Below are 12,987 nucleotides of genomic sequence, written 5' to 3'. Positions count from 1 at the left end.
ATCCCAGCACTTTGAGAGGCTGAGGTGGGTGGATCACAAGGTCAGGAGTTCGAGACCGGCCTGACCAACATGGTGAAACCCTGTCTCTACTAAAAATACAAAAATTAGCCGGGCGTGGTGGCGCACGCTTGTAATCCCAGCTACTCGGGAGGCTGAGTCAGAAGAATCGCTTGAACCCGGGAGGCAGAGGTTGCAGTGAGCCAAGATCGCGCCACTGCACTCCAGCCTGGGCAACAGAATGAGACTCTGTCTCAAAAAAAAAAAAAAAAAAAGAAAAAGAAAAAGAAAAAGAAAAAAAGTTGGCCCTAGTTAATACTGTCAGTTCAGCCAAATATGAGTTTATGGGTGTGTGCGTGCACACACAGACACACACACTCTCACACATTTTCACGATTTATAGCCCCATGCACCCACTACTTTCGAAGCTTTGACTTTTAGAGAACTCTGTTCGTTAAGCTCACTTTCTCCTCGAGATTTTCAGCAGAGTAAGTGAGAGGACATTATCAGTTATCCTTGTTTGTAATTCAGTGCAATCTCTGTGGCCAGCTTTGCTTCATTAGCTCTTGAGACCAGATGATGAAATAAATGGAGGGCATAGGTCAACAGCCCTAGGTGTAGAAGGGTAAAGGGGGTGGTGTGCCTTTTATGAACGTTAGAAACCTCTCCAAGGTCCTGAGTTGGTTTAGCCGCTGTTACAGTTGCTCTTTTAAGTCTTTGAAGTGTCAAATGTGGAATAACTTTTAAACTTTCAGCTCTGAAGTGTTTTGATGAGAAGCATCTTGATTATCCCCCGTATAAGATTATACTTTATCTCTGTTATATCGCCAGCTCCCAGTACAATGTGTGGCTTAGAGTAGCGAAGTAGTAAAGCTCGCTTTGAAGAAGGTACTAAAACTATGATTATTGTCACTACAGACCCAACATTCTCAGAGGGGGCTGGAGGATGGGCTAGCTTCGGAATCATGCCTTTGTTGCCACAAGTGGAGTTCATTAAGTGGCATATGTTTGCCTGTGTGTGTGTGCATGTGTGAAGAGAAACATTGTGTGTTATCAATAGTGTGAAGGCAACCAGCAGGAGCATCCTGAGAGGGACAAGTAAGGTGGGGGGTAGAGAGGACAGGTATATTTATTTTTTTAAATGGGGGTTATCCTGCCTTTACCTTCTAGGAGGATAATGTATGATGTACTAAAATCCCTGCCCTAGTATTTGTCACTAAGTATCGAAATGGGCGTGGTTTGGCATATAAGACACCTGCTTTTCGTGAGCCCTGCAAAGAGATACTCTTGGAGTCCTACCCTTACCCTGATTCCTCAAGTGCTCGGGAGGGTCCCCCAGTTCCAGCATCCTTTTTGAGAATCCTGCCGCCCGCCAGCAATGCTGCTCCGTGGACTTGAGAGGGCCTGCTGAGCATGTGTGAAGAGCGCTGCGCATGCTCCGTGGAGTGGGCAGGTTTACCGAGGCGCTAGCAGGGGCTTTTACTACTCTTCAGTCGCCTCCCCAGCCCAGCACGCCCCCCTCCCCTCTATCCCACCACCCACCACGCGGTCCCCCGCATCCACCCCGCCCCTCTATCCCGCCCCCTTCACCCCAGGCTGGGGAATCTCCATTGACGTTTGGGTGACGCCGCTGTGCCGCCGCCGTGGGGGGGTCCAGGCGCCGCACAGGTAACGCCGCCGCTGCCGCCATATTGACAGAGCAGGGAGCGGGGAGGGGACCCGAGGAAGTGGGGTGTTGGGGGAGTCACCACCGAGCGGCCGTCGTTGTGGTGGCAGTGGTGAGCGCGAGCCGAGCGGCAGCTCTTGGAGAGGCAGCACAGAGTTGTCTTCTCTATGGGAATCACCGGGCGGCGGCGGCGGCGACCCCCAGCTCCCAGCCTCTGAGAGACCCGGCGGCGAGGGCAGCGCTCGCTGAAGGCGGGGCTGGGGGTCGCGGCGGCGGCGGCGGCGGCGGCGGCGGCGGCGGGCCAGTTCAATAGACAGGATGCGCGGCCGCGCCAGCGGTAGGCGGCAGCTCCTGTTTGAGTGTTCCTGAAGGGGAGATGCTACCATTCGCTCCTCAGGACGAGCCCTGGGACCGAGAAATGGAAGTGTTCAGCGGCGGCGGCGCGAGCAGCGGCGAGGTTAGTGTGGTGGCCAAGACGGGCTGGAGCCAACCCCCGCCTCCTTCCCCTCAAGACCTTGGCTGGGGACGGAGAGAGGAGAGGCGTAGGGCCGGGAAGCGGGCTCCCGGGCAAGCCCCCTTGATGCTGCCTCCACTGCCCTTTCGCTGGGGAGCGGGCGGGGATGAGACGGCGGGCTCGGGCTTGCGGAGTGAGTGCAGCCTGGGCCCGGGCTCGGCCTTGGGCGGAGCGCCTGCCTGGCGGGCCACGCCAGAGTTGTTGTGACTAAGTTTCTTCACTTTCCGACCCGAAGGGGAACTGGGGGACTGGCGGGGTGCTGTGCCTGACTCCGCGCGTCCCTTTTTCTCCGCCGCGCCTAGTTTGCTGGCTGGGAACATTTTGGGGGACAGCTGCGGACTCCAGCTCGTTGTTGAACCCCGGGCGCTTTACGAACCCAGTGCAACAAACACACCAAGGTGACTAAGTAACTCTGGGGACATTTGCACATAGGCACGAGTGTTCCCTGGTAACAGCTTTCTCGTTTCTCTGTGGCTTGTTATGGTTCCTTGTAATGACCCATGTCGAGATACACTGGCGACCTATCTCCAGTCGCCAGGTTTCAGGTGATGTTCTACTGCTTCCTCTCAGGTCCCCTTGATTCTACTGCACTCTTGCTCCACCCCTTCTCCTTTCCACAACCGCTGTCCCTGCCCCGTTGGTCTGTAAAAGAAGACGCAAAGTAAACCCCAGCCCTTATAAATAAGTCGAATCTTTGGTAAGACTTAGCGAGGTTCAACCAAAATACTTTGGTTCACCTCTCTTCCCACTCTTCTTACTCTGAAACTGTTCTGGTTGGGCTTTGGTCAGCTGTGCAGTGAGAACTTAGATGTACACAGGTGCTTTGTTTTTATTGTTGTTATAAAAGCGGGCAGCATTTAAACACAAAAACGTGTCTTTTGTGATAGAAAGTTGGATCCTTTTCTGATAACTTAATCGACTGCGTACTACTCCAGTAGAGGCCACCATACACCTCCTAAAAATAGTTGGTGAAATTGATTCACAGTAGGATATTTTGAGGTAAGACTCTCAATCCTCGACATCTAAAGGGTGCAACTTTGTCTTCAAGTACTTGCTCCATTTAAAAAAAATACACATTTGGCTGTTGTATGATTACCTTGTTTTTTTTTCTTTAAATTTTTTCGTTATTTATCAACTAAACTGGGGTTAAGATTACATGCTAGAATAACATGTGGTAAGGAATGTAGTGGAAATAAATTCAGAAGTACCCTAAATCTGAACCCTCTATACTTACAGGAAATATTTTACTAGTAAACCAAGCAATTCCAATATACGTTTTAATGTTTTACATCTCGTAAGAACAAGATAAATGAATAGGCGTTCCTTTCTTGTTGAAATGGGGGAATGCTGTTTGCACAATTGTCTAGCAAGTCTATTGAAGGGGAGAGGAACTTTGTTATATTCATGTATGTAACTTACTGAACTTATAGGCATTTAGTTTATAAAAACAGTTAAATGCTTTGATATAAGGATGGGATGGGAGGTGGGAATCCTTTTGCATGCCTACTATTTTATTATTTCTGTTAACTTTGAATGTAGTATGTTTTAAATTGTAATTACCACATATGGTTTTTTTATTGTTTGCAGTATGTTTTAGGTATTGTAGAGATTTAACAATGGGTCTCTCTACCTCAGCAATTTGGAAAAATACTCGAGTGGAAATTGTTAATCCCTATGAAGTAAAACGAAAGGTGAAGGTAATGTGGTGAAGATAGTATTTCTGCCTTCTTTCTCTAAAACAGTTATGATTGGTTAGATTTAACCCTGCAAGTTACTTAATAAAAAATATTATAGGTGAAAACTAAATGCTACATTTGAACAGACCCACTTAGTACTTAGAAGAGTTTGTTTGTTTTTAATTATATTCTTTTGATAAGAAGTAAACAAGTTTACTTTTGATAATTTATATTTTAATTACAAATTTGTTGATGTTGGCTTTAAAAATGCTAATTTTGAGTACAAGCTCTACAACCCTCAATTGTGATAATTTTAGGACTAAGAGTGTTTTTGTTGTAGAATATATATTTTTAAAATGTGCTAGAATCCTTAAAGAAAATGTAGGTAAGAATCTGTTAACTTTAATGTCAAAAGAAATAATTTCCGTCCATTTCTGTGTGTGTTGAATCTGGTAAGATTAAAGATTATAGACACTACCATATATTTTGGAGTCTTTTTGTATCTTTTACCTGTCTTGCTTGCATGGACAGTTGTTAACCTTTGAATTATCATTCAGAAGTGTGTAAATTGGTTGTTTGAGACTCTTAACATGTTTTCCCACAGGAAAAACTTATTAAGGGTACTTATATTTTTAGATCAGTACATAATAGCGAGGTATAATGATGCCGAGCCTAACCACTGTTTGTAAAATTGTTCTGTGGTGAAATGTGTCAGGTTTCAACCAATAACTAGCTTGGTTCCAGTGAGAGGTAGAGAATGGGCCTGAAAAGGGGAAACCTGGAATCTTTTGGTTTCTGGGAAGAGAGTTCTTAGAAGAGGGGAAATAGGGTAAGCAAGAAACTGATTGTGAGAGCTCTTGCAGGGACTGTCTCAATGAGGTCTACTGGGAATAGGAACTTCAAAGGGCATCACCCCTCACGCAGTCACAATTTAAGCTTTTGACTGGATTCTGTCAGGATCAAGAAAGAGGTTTTACTTGAGATGGGATGGGTATTGGTCATTCCTGGGCAAGGATCATAAAGAACAACCTGTTTGACTAATGTGAACTTTTCATGATTTAATGCCATGCATGTTACAGTTTGTTCGCTTAGTTGTTTGTTTTTTGGTGAGGAACCAAGTGCTTCTTTATCAAGTTGATTATGTAATTTTCACATTTCATATCATAGTAAACGTGTAGTACTTTTATATTATTTCTTTAGCAATGCTGTTTTTGTTTAAGCAAGTTAGTTGTTTTTTTTTTGTTTTTGTTTTTTGAGTCAGGGTCTTTCTATGTCATTGTACATTGTCCAGGCTGGCCTCGAACTCCTGGACTCAAACAATCCTCATGCCTCAGGTTCCCGAGTAGCTGGGACTACAGGTGCTCACAACCATGCCTGTCTAAACAAATTAGTTTTGAGAGTATGTAGTTTACTGATAAAACCAATTGGGGAAAAACTTCTAGTTTTAATTAATTTTCATGAGACCCTATAGTAATAGAGGAAAGAACAGCTTTGAAGGCAGGTAAATCTGGGTTCTTGTCCGAGCTCCATGCCATACTCATGATGTGACACAATCCACGTTACCTAACCTCTCTGAACCTCACTTTCTTTGTCTATAAGTTGGAGAAAAACCATCTTCAAGAGTTGTTATGTAAAGAAAATTCAGTGCTGGGTTTAATAAACTTAGCAAGATGTTTTGCACTTAGTCTCTAGTACACAATAGTTCCTTCTCTTTTCCCACAGTCATCATGCCTCTTCCCATGCCCCTAAAGTCTGAACTATTGTCATCTATGTTAAAATCCTGGGATTCAGATAACCATGGCCTTAGCCGCAGCCTTCCATTTCATAAGCAGTTTTTCTTAAGACCCCTTCCTAAATTTGATCATTTCATCTAAGTATAGTGGTGCTCTCACTGTGAATGTTTGTAATCACAGATAGGGTGATCCAGAGATAAAATACAAAGTTATATTTAGAAACAGTGGAAGGATAAGAAGAGACAGATAATTTCATTTATTATATCTGGCTGATGAGGTGTTTCATTGAAATTTTTAATTTTTTAAAAAAATTCTGAACTCTTGTCATGGTAGGAATTGGTTCAATTCATGAAGCATTTATTGAGTACAAGGCAGTGCTGTACATAGTGCTGTAATGTGAAATGCCTAAAAATATACCACAGAGTCCCACCCTACCCCCACAGGTTTACATTCAGGTAGTAAGACAGGCATGTATGGAAATTGTTATTGTAAAAGGCACAAGATTATCAACAATGGGGTGGTGGTGGTGGTGATGGTGGTGGTGGTGGTGGTGGTTTAGGAATGGATCTGGTAAGGCTTTGTGAAGGAGGTGGAATTTGAGCAGGGCATTAGAAAGTGGTAATATTTTCACAGACAGATGAAAGGAGCATATTTCACGTGGATGGGCACAATATAAGAAAAGGCATGGAAATGTTCTGAAAGAAGGAAGAATCTGATACTGTTGTAAGTCTGTGATGTGGGAGAGGGGATATAGTGAGAGATAAGGAATGTATTAAAGGTAAGCTAGGCCCAGGTTGAATGGGACTTTTTAAGCCAGTTTAAGGGTTCAATTTTATCTCATAAATAGGAGCCACTGAAGGTTTTTGAGGACATGAGTGACATTATTAGATTTGTGCTTTGAAAAATAATTGACGGTAGTGAGGAATGGGGGAGATATGGAAGGTGGGGAATTCCAGCTAGGAGGCTATTGTGTTAGTGGAAGTAGTAGTGAGATTTTTGAACTAGTACAGAAGGGGTAGAAAAGAGATGACTGATGGGAGAGACCTGGCAGAGGTAGAATAGTTACAATTTGGTAACTGATTAGATGTTGGAGAGTAAAAAGAAATAACAAACAATTGAGATTAGAAGCGTCCTGGTAGGAATTAATTCAATGTAACAGGTATTTAATGCATGCCTGCCAATATAAGTCTCTGTATTAGCCACTAGACTAATATAAAAATAAATAGATCTTTCCAGTATAGGGAGATAGAAAGCTAAAATGAAATCTCCCCTTTCTAATATTGTATTGAATAATAGCATTCCACTCTGAAGGTTTCTGATCGTGCTTAGAATGCTTAAATTCTTTACTACCAAAGGTGAACACACTTATTACTAGCTAAAACATTTTTAATTCTTTTTAAATGGGCCTTAGGCCTGTAATTCTTGTTTCACCAATGTTCATCTTCAGTAGTCAGCAGCCGTGAGTACAGAGTCCTATTCTGAAAATAATGACCAGTACTTATTTCTGGAATGTGGAAAGAGAGCAGGGACATCTATATTTTTTCTATGCTTTCACCAGGTTTATTTGGAATAGACAAGCGGGGAGGAGTCAGAGGGCAGTGGCCCCTCCCTGCCACAGGTGCCTTCTCAGTTCCTCCAAGTCAATCTGTCTTTAAGCCAGTCTGATGTGGAAATATTCAGGTCAGTTCCTTCAGGGCAGGTCCTCTATATTTCCCTACCTTGATTAGTTCATCAAGAGAGCTAATCATTACCTCTGTGTTCTATAATAAGGCCTACTGATAGTGTAGTTGCTTTTCTGGGCCATATTGTTTTAGTACCTACCCTCTCATAGTCTCTCTCATCTAGAATTTTGATGAGGAAATGCAAGATTTTTTTCCCTTCCTGTAATTTCTTTCTTGGTGCCATCATTGTATGTAGCAGCGGTTCTTGAGATTTGATAAGCACTTGGAATCTTGAGGTATAAGCCTTTCAGTACTTTGTCAGAATTTGCTATGTAATGTTTATTCATTTATGTTATTTCCAAGGATTATTTACTGTTGCTGCCAATAATTTTTTTTGTTTTGTATTTTCTTTATTTTTGTTTGTTTTTAGGTAGGAAAGGAGTTAGATGGGAGAGAGATTTAGAGAGCTGAGCTAAATCTGGCTTTTGCAGATAAGAGACGTTTTCTAAATTGCCCTGGAGACATTCTGTAACTGATTTCACTGCTAGATTTTAATCTGTATCTCTACATTAGAAACAGGTCCTGCTGTAGTTTTGTGTGCACGTGTGTGTGTGTGTGTGTGTGTGTGTGTGTGTGAGAGAGAGAGAGAGAGAGACAGAGAAAGAGGGAAGGTGGAGTAGAGTACATGTGTGTTACTTGTGATTTGCTTCATTTTACCGAGCATTTGAGATGGTATATGGGAAATATAATCTGATAACTATTTTGATATTGAGGATAAGGGAAAACAAAGTAGGAGATATATGAAAAGGGTGGAGGGTAGGGGATGAAGGGTAAAATAGAGCACAAATAAGCAGGCTGTAAGGGTCTATGACATGTTTAAAATATAGTTGAATTATAAATTTGGCCTTGAGTTTTCTTAGCTGGTTTTTCTCAACTCTGGCTGTGTGTTATATTTACCTGGGAGTGTAAAAAAATTATCCATGCCAGTGTTCCACTCAGAGATTCACATTTAACTAATCTAGAGGGGGCCTGGGCATCTATTCCCCAGATGCTTATGATGCACAGCCAGGGTTAAAAACCACAGCTCTAGGCCAAAGTAAAAAAAGAAATAGTCACGTAGTTGTCATTATTCAATAGGAAAAAAAGAATATTAATTTGTAAGCTAGCAATTAGCTCTGCAGTAAATTATCTGTGAATTGTGATATTTTTCTGTGTGTTTTATTTTGTTGTTGTTTTAAGATATGACTGGAGCCAAATTGGGTTGTTTGAACTGTCCTGTATGTTCTTGCTCTTTAGTTTTGAGGAATTTGCTTTTCCAGTAGCATTAAAAACAAAATTTAGTACCGAAGCTAGTTTTGATATAGTTCAGCCATATAACTAAGAGGTTAAATAACTTGTTCACCCATTTTACTAGCTGAGTAAGGAGATAGTGACTCTGTTTTGAATGACAAATATCCCATTACATCTCTAAAAAATTTCAAAACCCATGGGTAATTATTACTATGAAATCCCTCTGTCTCTCCTGTAAAGTGATTGAAGACAAACTTTAAGAGGAAATATAGCAATTTAAACACCCAATACAAATTTTTTAACCTGAAAAAACGTTGGAATCCATTCCATTTAAAGGTATCGAATCTTAAGGGAGAAAGAGATAATAGCGTTTATTGAGCATGAACTATGTACCAGCTAGTACTAGATGCATCATAGATTATCTCAGTTTTATTCATTCTTCAAAACATCTTGGTAAGACAGTTATGTCTTTTTAACAGAATAGAAAGATACATGCAAGTTAGTGGGAAGTACGTCTGGAATTTGAACCTAGATTATTTTAAATTCATGCTTTTTCCTCTATACATTGCTATCTCCCCCCAAGGACAATATTGAAAATAAGGAGAGAATATAGATACGTTGTTAGCAACCATATTAGATCAGCAGTCAGATGTGCTGATTCAATAGCCATGCCTGTCTATTTAAGTTAAATAAATGTCAACAAAATCCCAGCAAGTCTGTTTTTTTGTTTTGTTTTGTTTTGTAAACAGACAAGCATGTTCTAAAATGTATATGTAAAAGTACAAGACCTAGAAGCTCTAAAACAATTTTGAAAAAGAAAAATAAAATAAGGAATTACTCTATTGGATATTACGTTTTACTATGTAACTATAATAAAGACAATGTGGTATTGGTGGAAGAATAGACACGTAGATCAGTAGACCAGAATAGAGTACACAGAAATAGAGCCACACAAATACACTCAACTGAATTTTGAGAAAAAATGCAAAAAAATAAAAAAATAAAGATCAAGATCAGCTTTTAAAATCTGAGGAAATTTTAGGGGGAAAGTTGCTACCTTTTTCAAAAAAGGCAGAACTTGAAATTTGCACTTTCTTTCTGAAGATTCTGGGGAAATTATTACATAAAACATTTTTGCTATTTTCAGTTACTACAGTTGAAATTAGTCATTAAGACATAAGTGAAAATGGAACATGAATTATCCTAAAAATCATAAGCTTGATAAGAGTTGAGGTATAGGGATTTATTACTCTACTTAAAGGATCAGAGTGGACAGAACTTCAGAAAACAAAGGAGAAAAACGTCATATGAGGGGAAATGTGGACTGAATGTCAGCTTTCAAATGACTTTTAGTTTTTCTTAAAATGAGAGAGGTTTGGTGTATGTGTTAAAGAAATTGTACTAATTGAGAATAGTCAAAATTCAAAATTAAGGGAAATAGATAAGCCATTAGGTCTGATTTGATAAAAATATTTTGCATTCATGATTGTTCACCTGGAGTAGATGCAGTGATGAATGAATGCTGTTGGAAACAATTACATTTCAAACTTAATGGGCATATGCAGAAAACCATATGTTGATTATAGAGACATATACAAGAATGATAGAACATATATAAGATAATTTGTGTATGATTTTGTACTTTATTTTACAGATGGAGAAGAGTAACTCTAGACCTTCTGGCACAATCATAAAACATTTATTGTGTTTATCATTTGTAGAGCAATTACATTGGAATAAGTGAATACTTATAGAATCTCTTAAGGGAGGTCAGTCAATACGGATTTTCAAAAAAGACATGGTCATTCAGCAACTTCATATCTATGAACAATATTAATTTGATTTTATTTGGTCTTTATTCATGATATTATGTGTATCAGTAGTTCTTTCTTTTTTATTGCTGTGCACTCGTCTGTTATGTGAATGTACCACAGTTGATTTGTTCATTAATAACTTGAAGGACATTTGGATTTGGGTTGTTACCAGTGTTTGGTGATTATGAATAAAGCCGTTATACACATTTGTATGAAAATTTCGGTTTGGACATAACTTTTCACTTATATTGGGTAAACACTTAGGAGTGAGGTTGCTGCGTGAGAATTCCAGCTGCTCTGAGTACTTGCCAGCACTTAGTCTTGTCAGATTAAGTGAAAAAAAATAGCTATTCTAATTGGAGTGTAGGGGTATCTAATTGTGATTTTAACTTGCATTTCCCTAATGACACATGTTGCTAAGCATATTTTCATATGCTTATTTGCCATCCGTATATATTCTCTGATGAGTTGTCTTTTCAAATTTTTTGAAATTGTTCAAGTTGGGTTGTTTTCTTATTATTGAATTTTGAGAGTTCTTTATATTCCAAATGCAAGTCCTTTATTAGATACTGATTTCCAAATATTTTTCCCACGTGGTCTGTCTTTTCATTCTCTTAATAAAGAGTCGAGGTTTTTCATCTTAGCGAAGTCCAGTTTGTCAGTTTTTTTTTCTTTTATGAATTGTGTTTCTGGTGTTGTATCTAAGAAATCCTAGCCTAATCCAAAGTTACAGAATTTTTCCCTTAAGTTTTCTTCTAGAAGTTTTTTAGTTATATTTCTTAATTTAGGTCTTTGATCCATTTCTAGTTAATTTTTGAATACGGTGGGTAGTGTGATAGAAGTCTACTTTTTTACACAGGTATGTCCAGTTGCTCTGCCACCATTTGTTGAAAAGACTACCTGTTCTCTATTGAATTGCCTTTGTACTATATCAAAAATCATTTTGTCACATATGTGTAGTTTTCATAATAATTTTAATGAATTAGTCCTGTGGAACTTCAGAATTGCACTTACTGAGCATAGATATATGGTGTTAATAAAATTAATTAATTAATACAATTAATAAAATTCTTGAGGTTGTTTCTGTATTGGGTTTAGTTAAATATTCTTTGTTAAAAAACAAAATAATTTCTGTGATATATTTTCTTTGCAGTCATTAATTTTCAAAACATTAAGTGACTGTTCTTAGACCCTTTTATAGATGAGGAAACCTAATGGTGCTAGAAGTTTTATGTGAACTTTCTCATTCTGCAGTGATACTTCTCTGCTTATCTCCTCCCCCATATTTGTACATTACCCCTAACATTTTTTATATAGCAGTTTGTGACCTGTTAGTTGCTTAGTATTAGACATGAAAGCTACAAGACTGAATAAGCTTCAGTTCATATTCTAGAAACTATCTCTTTGCCAAGAAAATGGGAGCCTGGATTGTTGGAGCTTTGGTAACCATCATTAACATAGATTTAATTTTGCTCTTTTTAAATAAAATTATTTTGGCTTGGCACGGTGGCTTATGCCTGTAATCCCAGCACTTTGGGAGGCAGCGTGCGAGGAATACTTGAGCCCAGGAGTTTGAGACCAGCCTGGGCAACATAGTGAGACCCTGTCTCTAAAAAGAATAAAAAATTAGCTGAGTGTGGTGGTGCATGCCTGTGGTCCCAGCTACTTGTGGAGCTGAGGTGGGAGGATCACTTGAGCCTGGGAAGTCAAGGCTGCTGTGAGCCATGATTGTGCCACTGCACTCCAGCCTGGGTGACAGAGCGAGACCTTGTCTCAAAAAATTTATATTTTAGTTTTTAAAATTGACAATTGTTGTATATTCCTTTTGGTTTTAAGAAGAGAATGATATTCGTTCTTTGAGAAACATTTTAAAACTACCTTCTTTAACCTTGGTTAATGATACTCAGTGCCTCATGTCTTCCTATGTGAAAGAGGAAATATGAGAATAATGTAGGTTGGGTTTGTATTGAGAATATTGTGCTAATTAAGTTGATTTTAAACTTAAGGAAATATGAACAGTTGGGTTAGCCATCTCAGATTCTTTACAAATTCAGAATACCATAGAGGATAATAGCTGGTTCCCTAGAGCTAGAATGCCCGAGTTTAAATTCTGGCTCTTTATTTATTTACTGTGTGACCTTGGACAAGTTACTTCTCTGTAGTTTACTTGGTCGCTCTATCTGTAAAATGGGGATAACAGTAGCATATAATATATGTAAAGCACTTAGAAGAGTGTCTTTTCCATTGTAAGCACTCAGTAAATGTTATTATTTTTAAATATATCACATCTGCAATCTGAGTTATTGAAGATTAACAGGCTTGCAAGTTAAAAAAATCAACTATTGTATAATGATATTTAAGTATCATATATAATTATGCAGTTATTAGTATTTCTTCTTTAAAGGTATTTATATACAAATACACATTTCTCCTTTTTGACCATCTGCTTCTACCTGTGACTTGAATTTTGAAACATTTTATTCTTCCTTGATTAGCTGTAGTAAGGCTGTCTTTTTTTCGTATTCATTTCTCAAGAGGATGGTACTGCTTTTGCTGAACTTATATTTTCTTTATTCACTGAGCTTCTGTTTTCTGTAGTCTATTGACTTGTGATTTTCTCTGAGTAGTTTTTTGAC

General features: G+C 39.2%; 1 protein-coding gene across 5 annotated transcripts in view; it reads left to right on the top strand.

Annotated features, from left to right (window-relative positions):
- Positions 1-1,984: 1,984 nt before the first annotated feature.
- Positions 1,985-12,987, top strand: part of RPS6KA6 (ribosomal protein S6 kinase A6) — a 130,521-nt gene continuing 119,518 nt past the window's right edge. Inside the window, exons 1-4 of one of the 5 annotated variants that reach the window (XM_034949504.3) lie at positions 1,988-2,120; positions 2,480-2,575; positions 3,065-3,176; positions 3,765-3,874. In XM_034949504.3, coding sequence (XP_034805395.1) covers positions 3,794-3,874 — 81 coding nt within the window. In that variant the 5' untranslated portion in view covers positions 1,988-2,120; positions 2,480-2,575; positions 3,065-3,176; positions 3,765-3,793. Of the gene's footprint in view, positions 2,121-2,479; positions 2,576-3,064; positions 3,177-3,764; positions 3,875-12,987 lie in introns of all 5 variants that reach the window. The other 4 variants (XM_008978143.5, XM_034949506.3, XM_034949505.3 and 1 more) reach the window with 4 other exon arrangements.

This window comes from Pan paniscus, chromosome X (genome assembly GCF_029289425.2).
Source record: "Pan paniscus chromosome X, NHGRI_mPanPan1-v2.0_pri, whole genome shotgun sequence".
NCBI lineage: Eukaryota > Metazoa > Chordata > Mammalia > Primates > Hominidae > Pan > Pan paniscus.
This window is presented reverse-complemented; position numbering and strand designations above follow the sequence as displayed.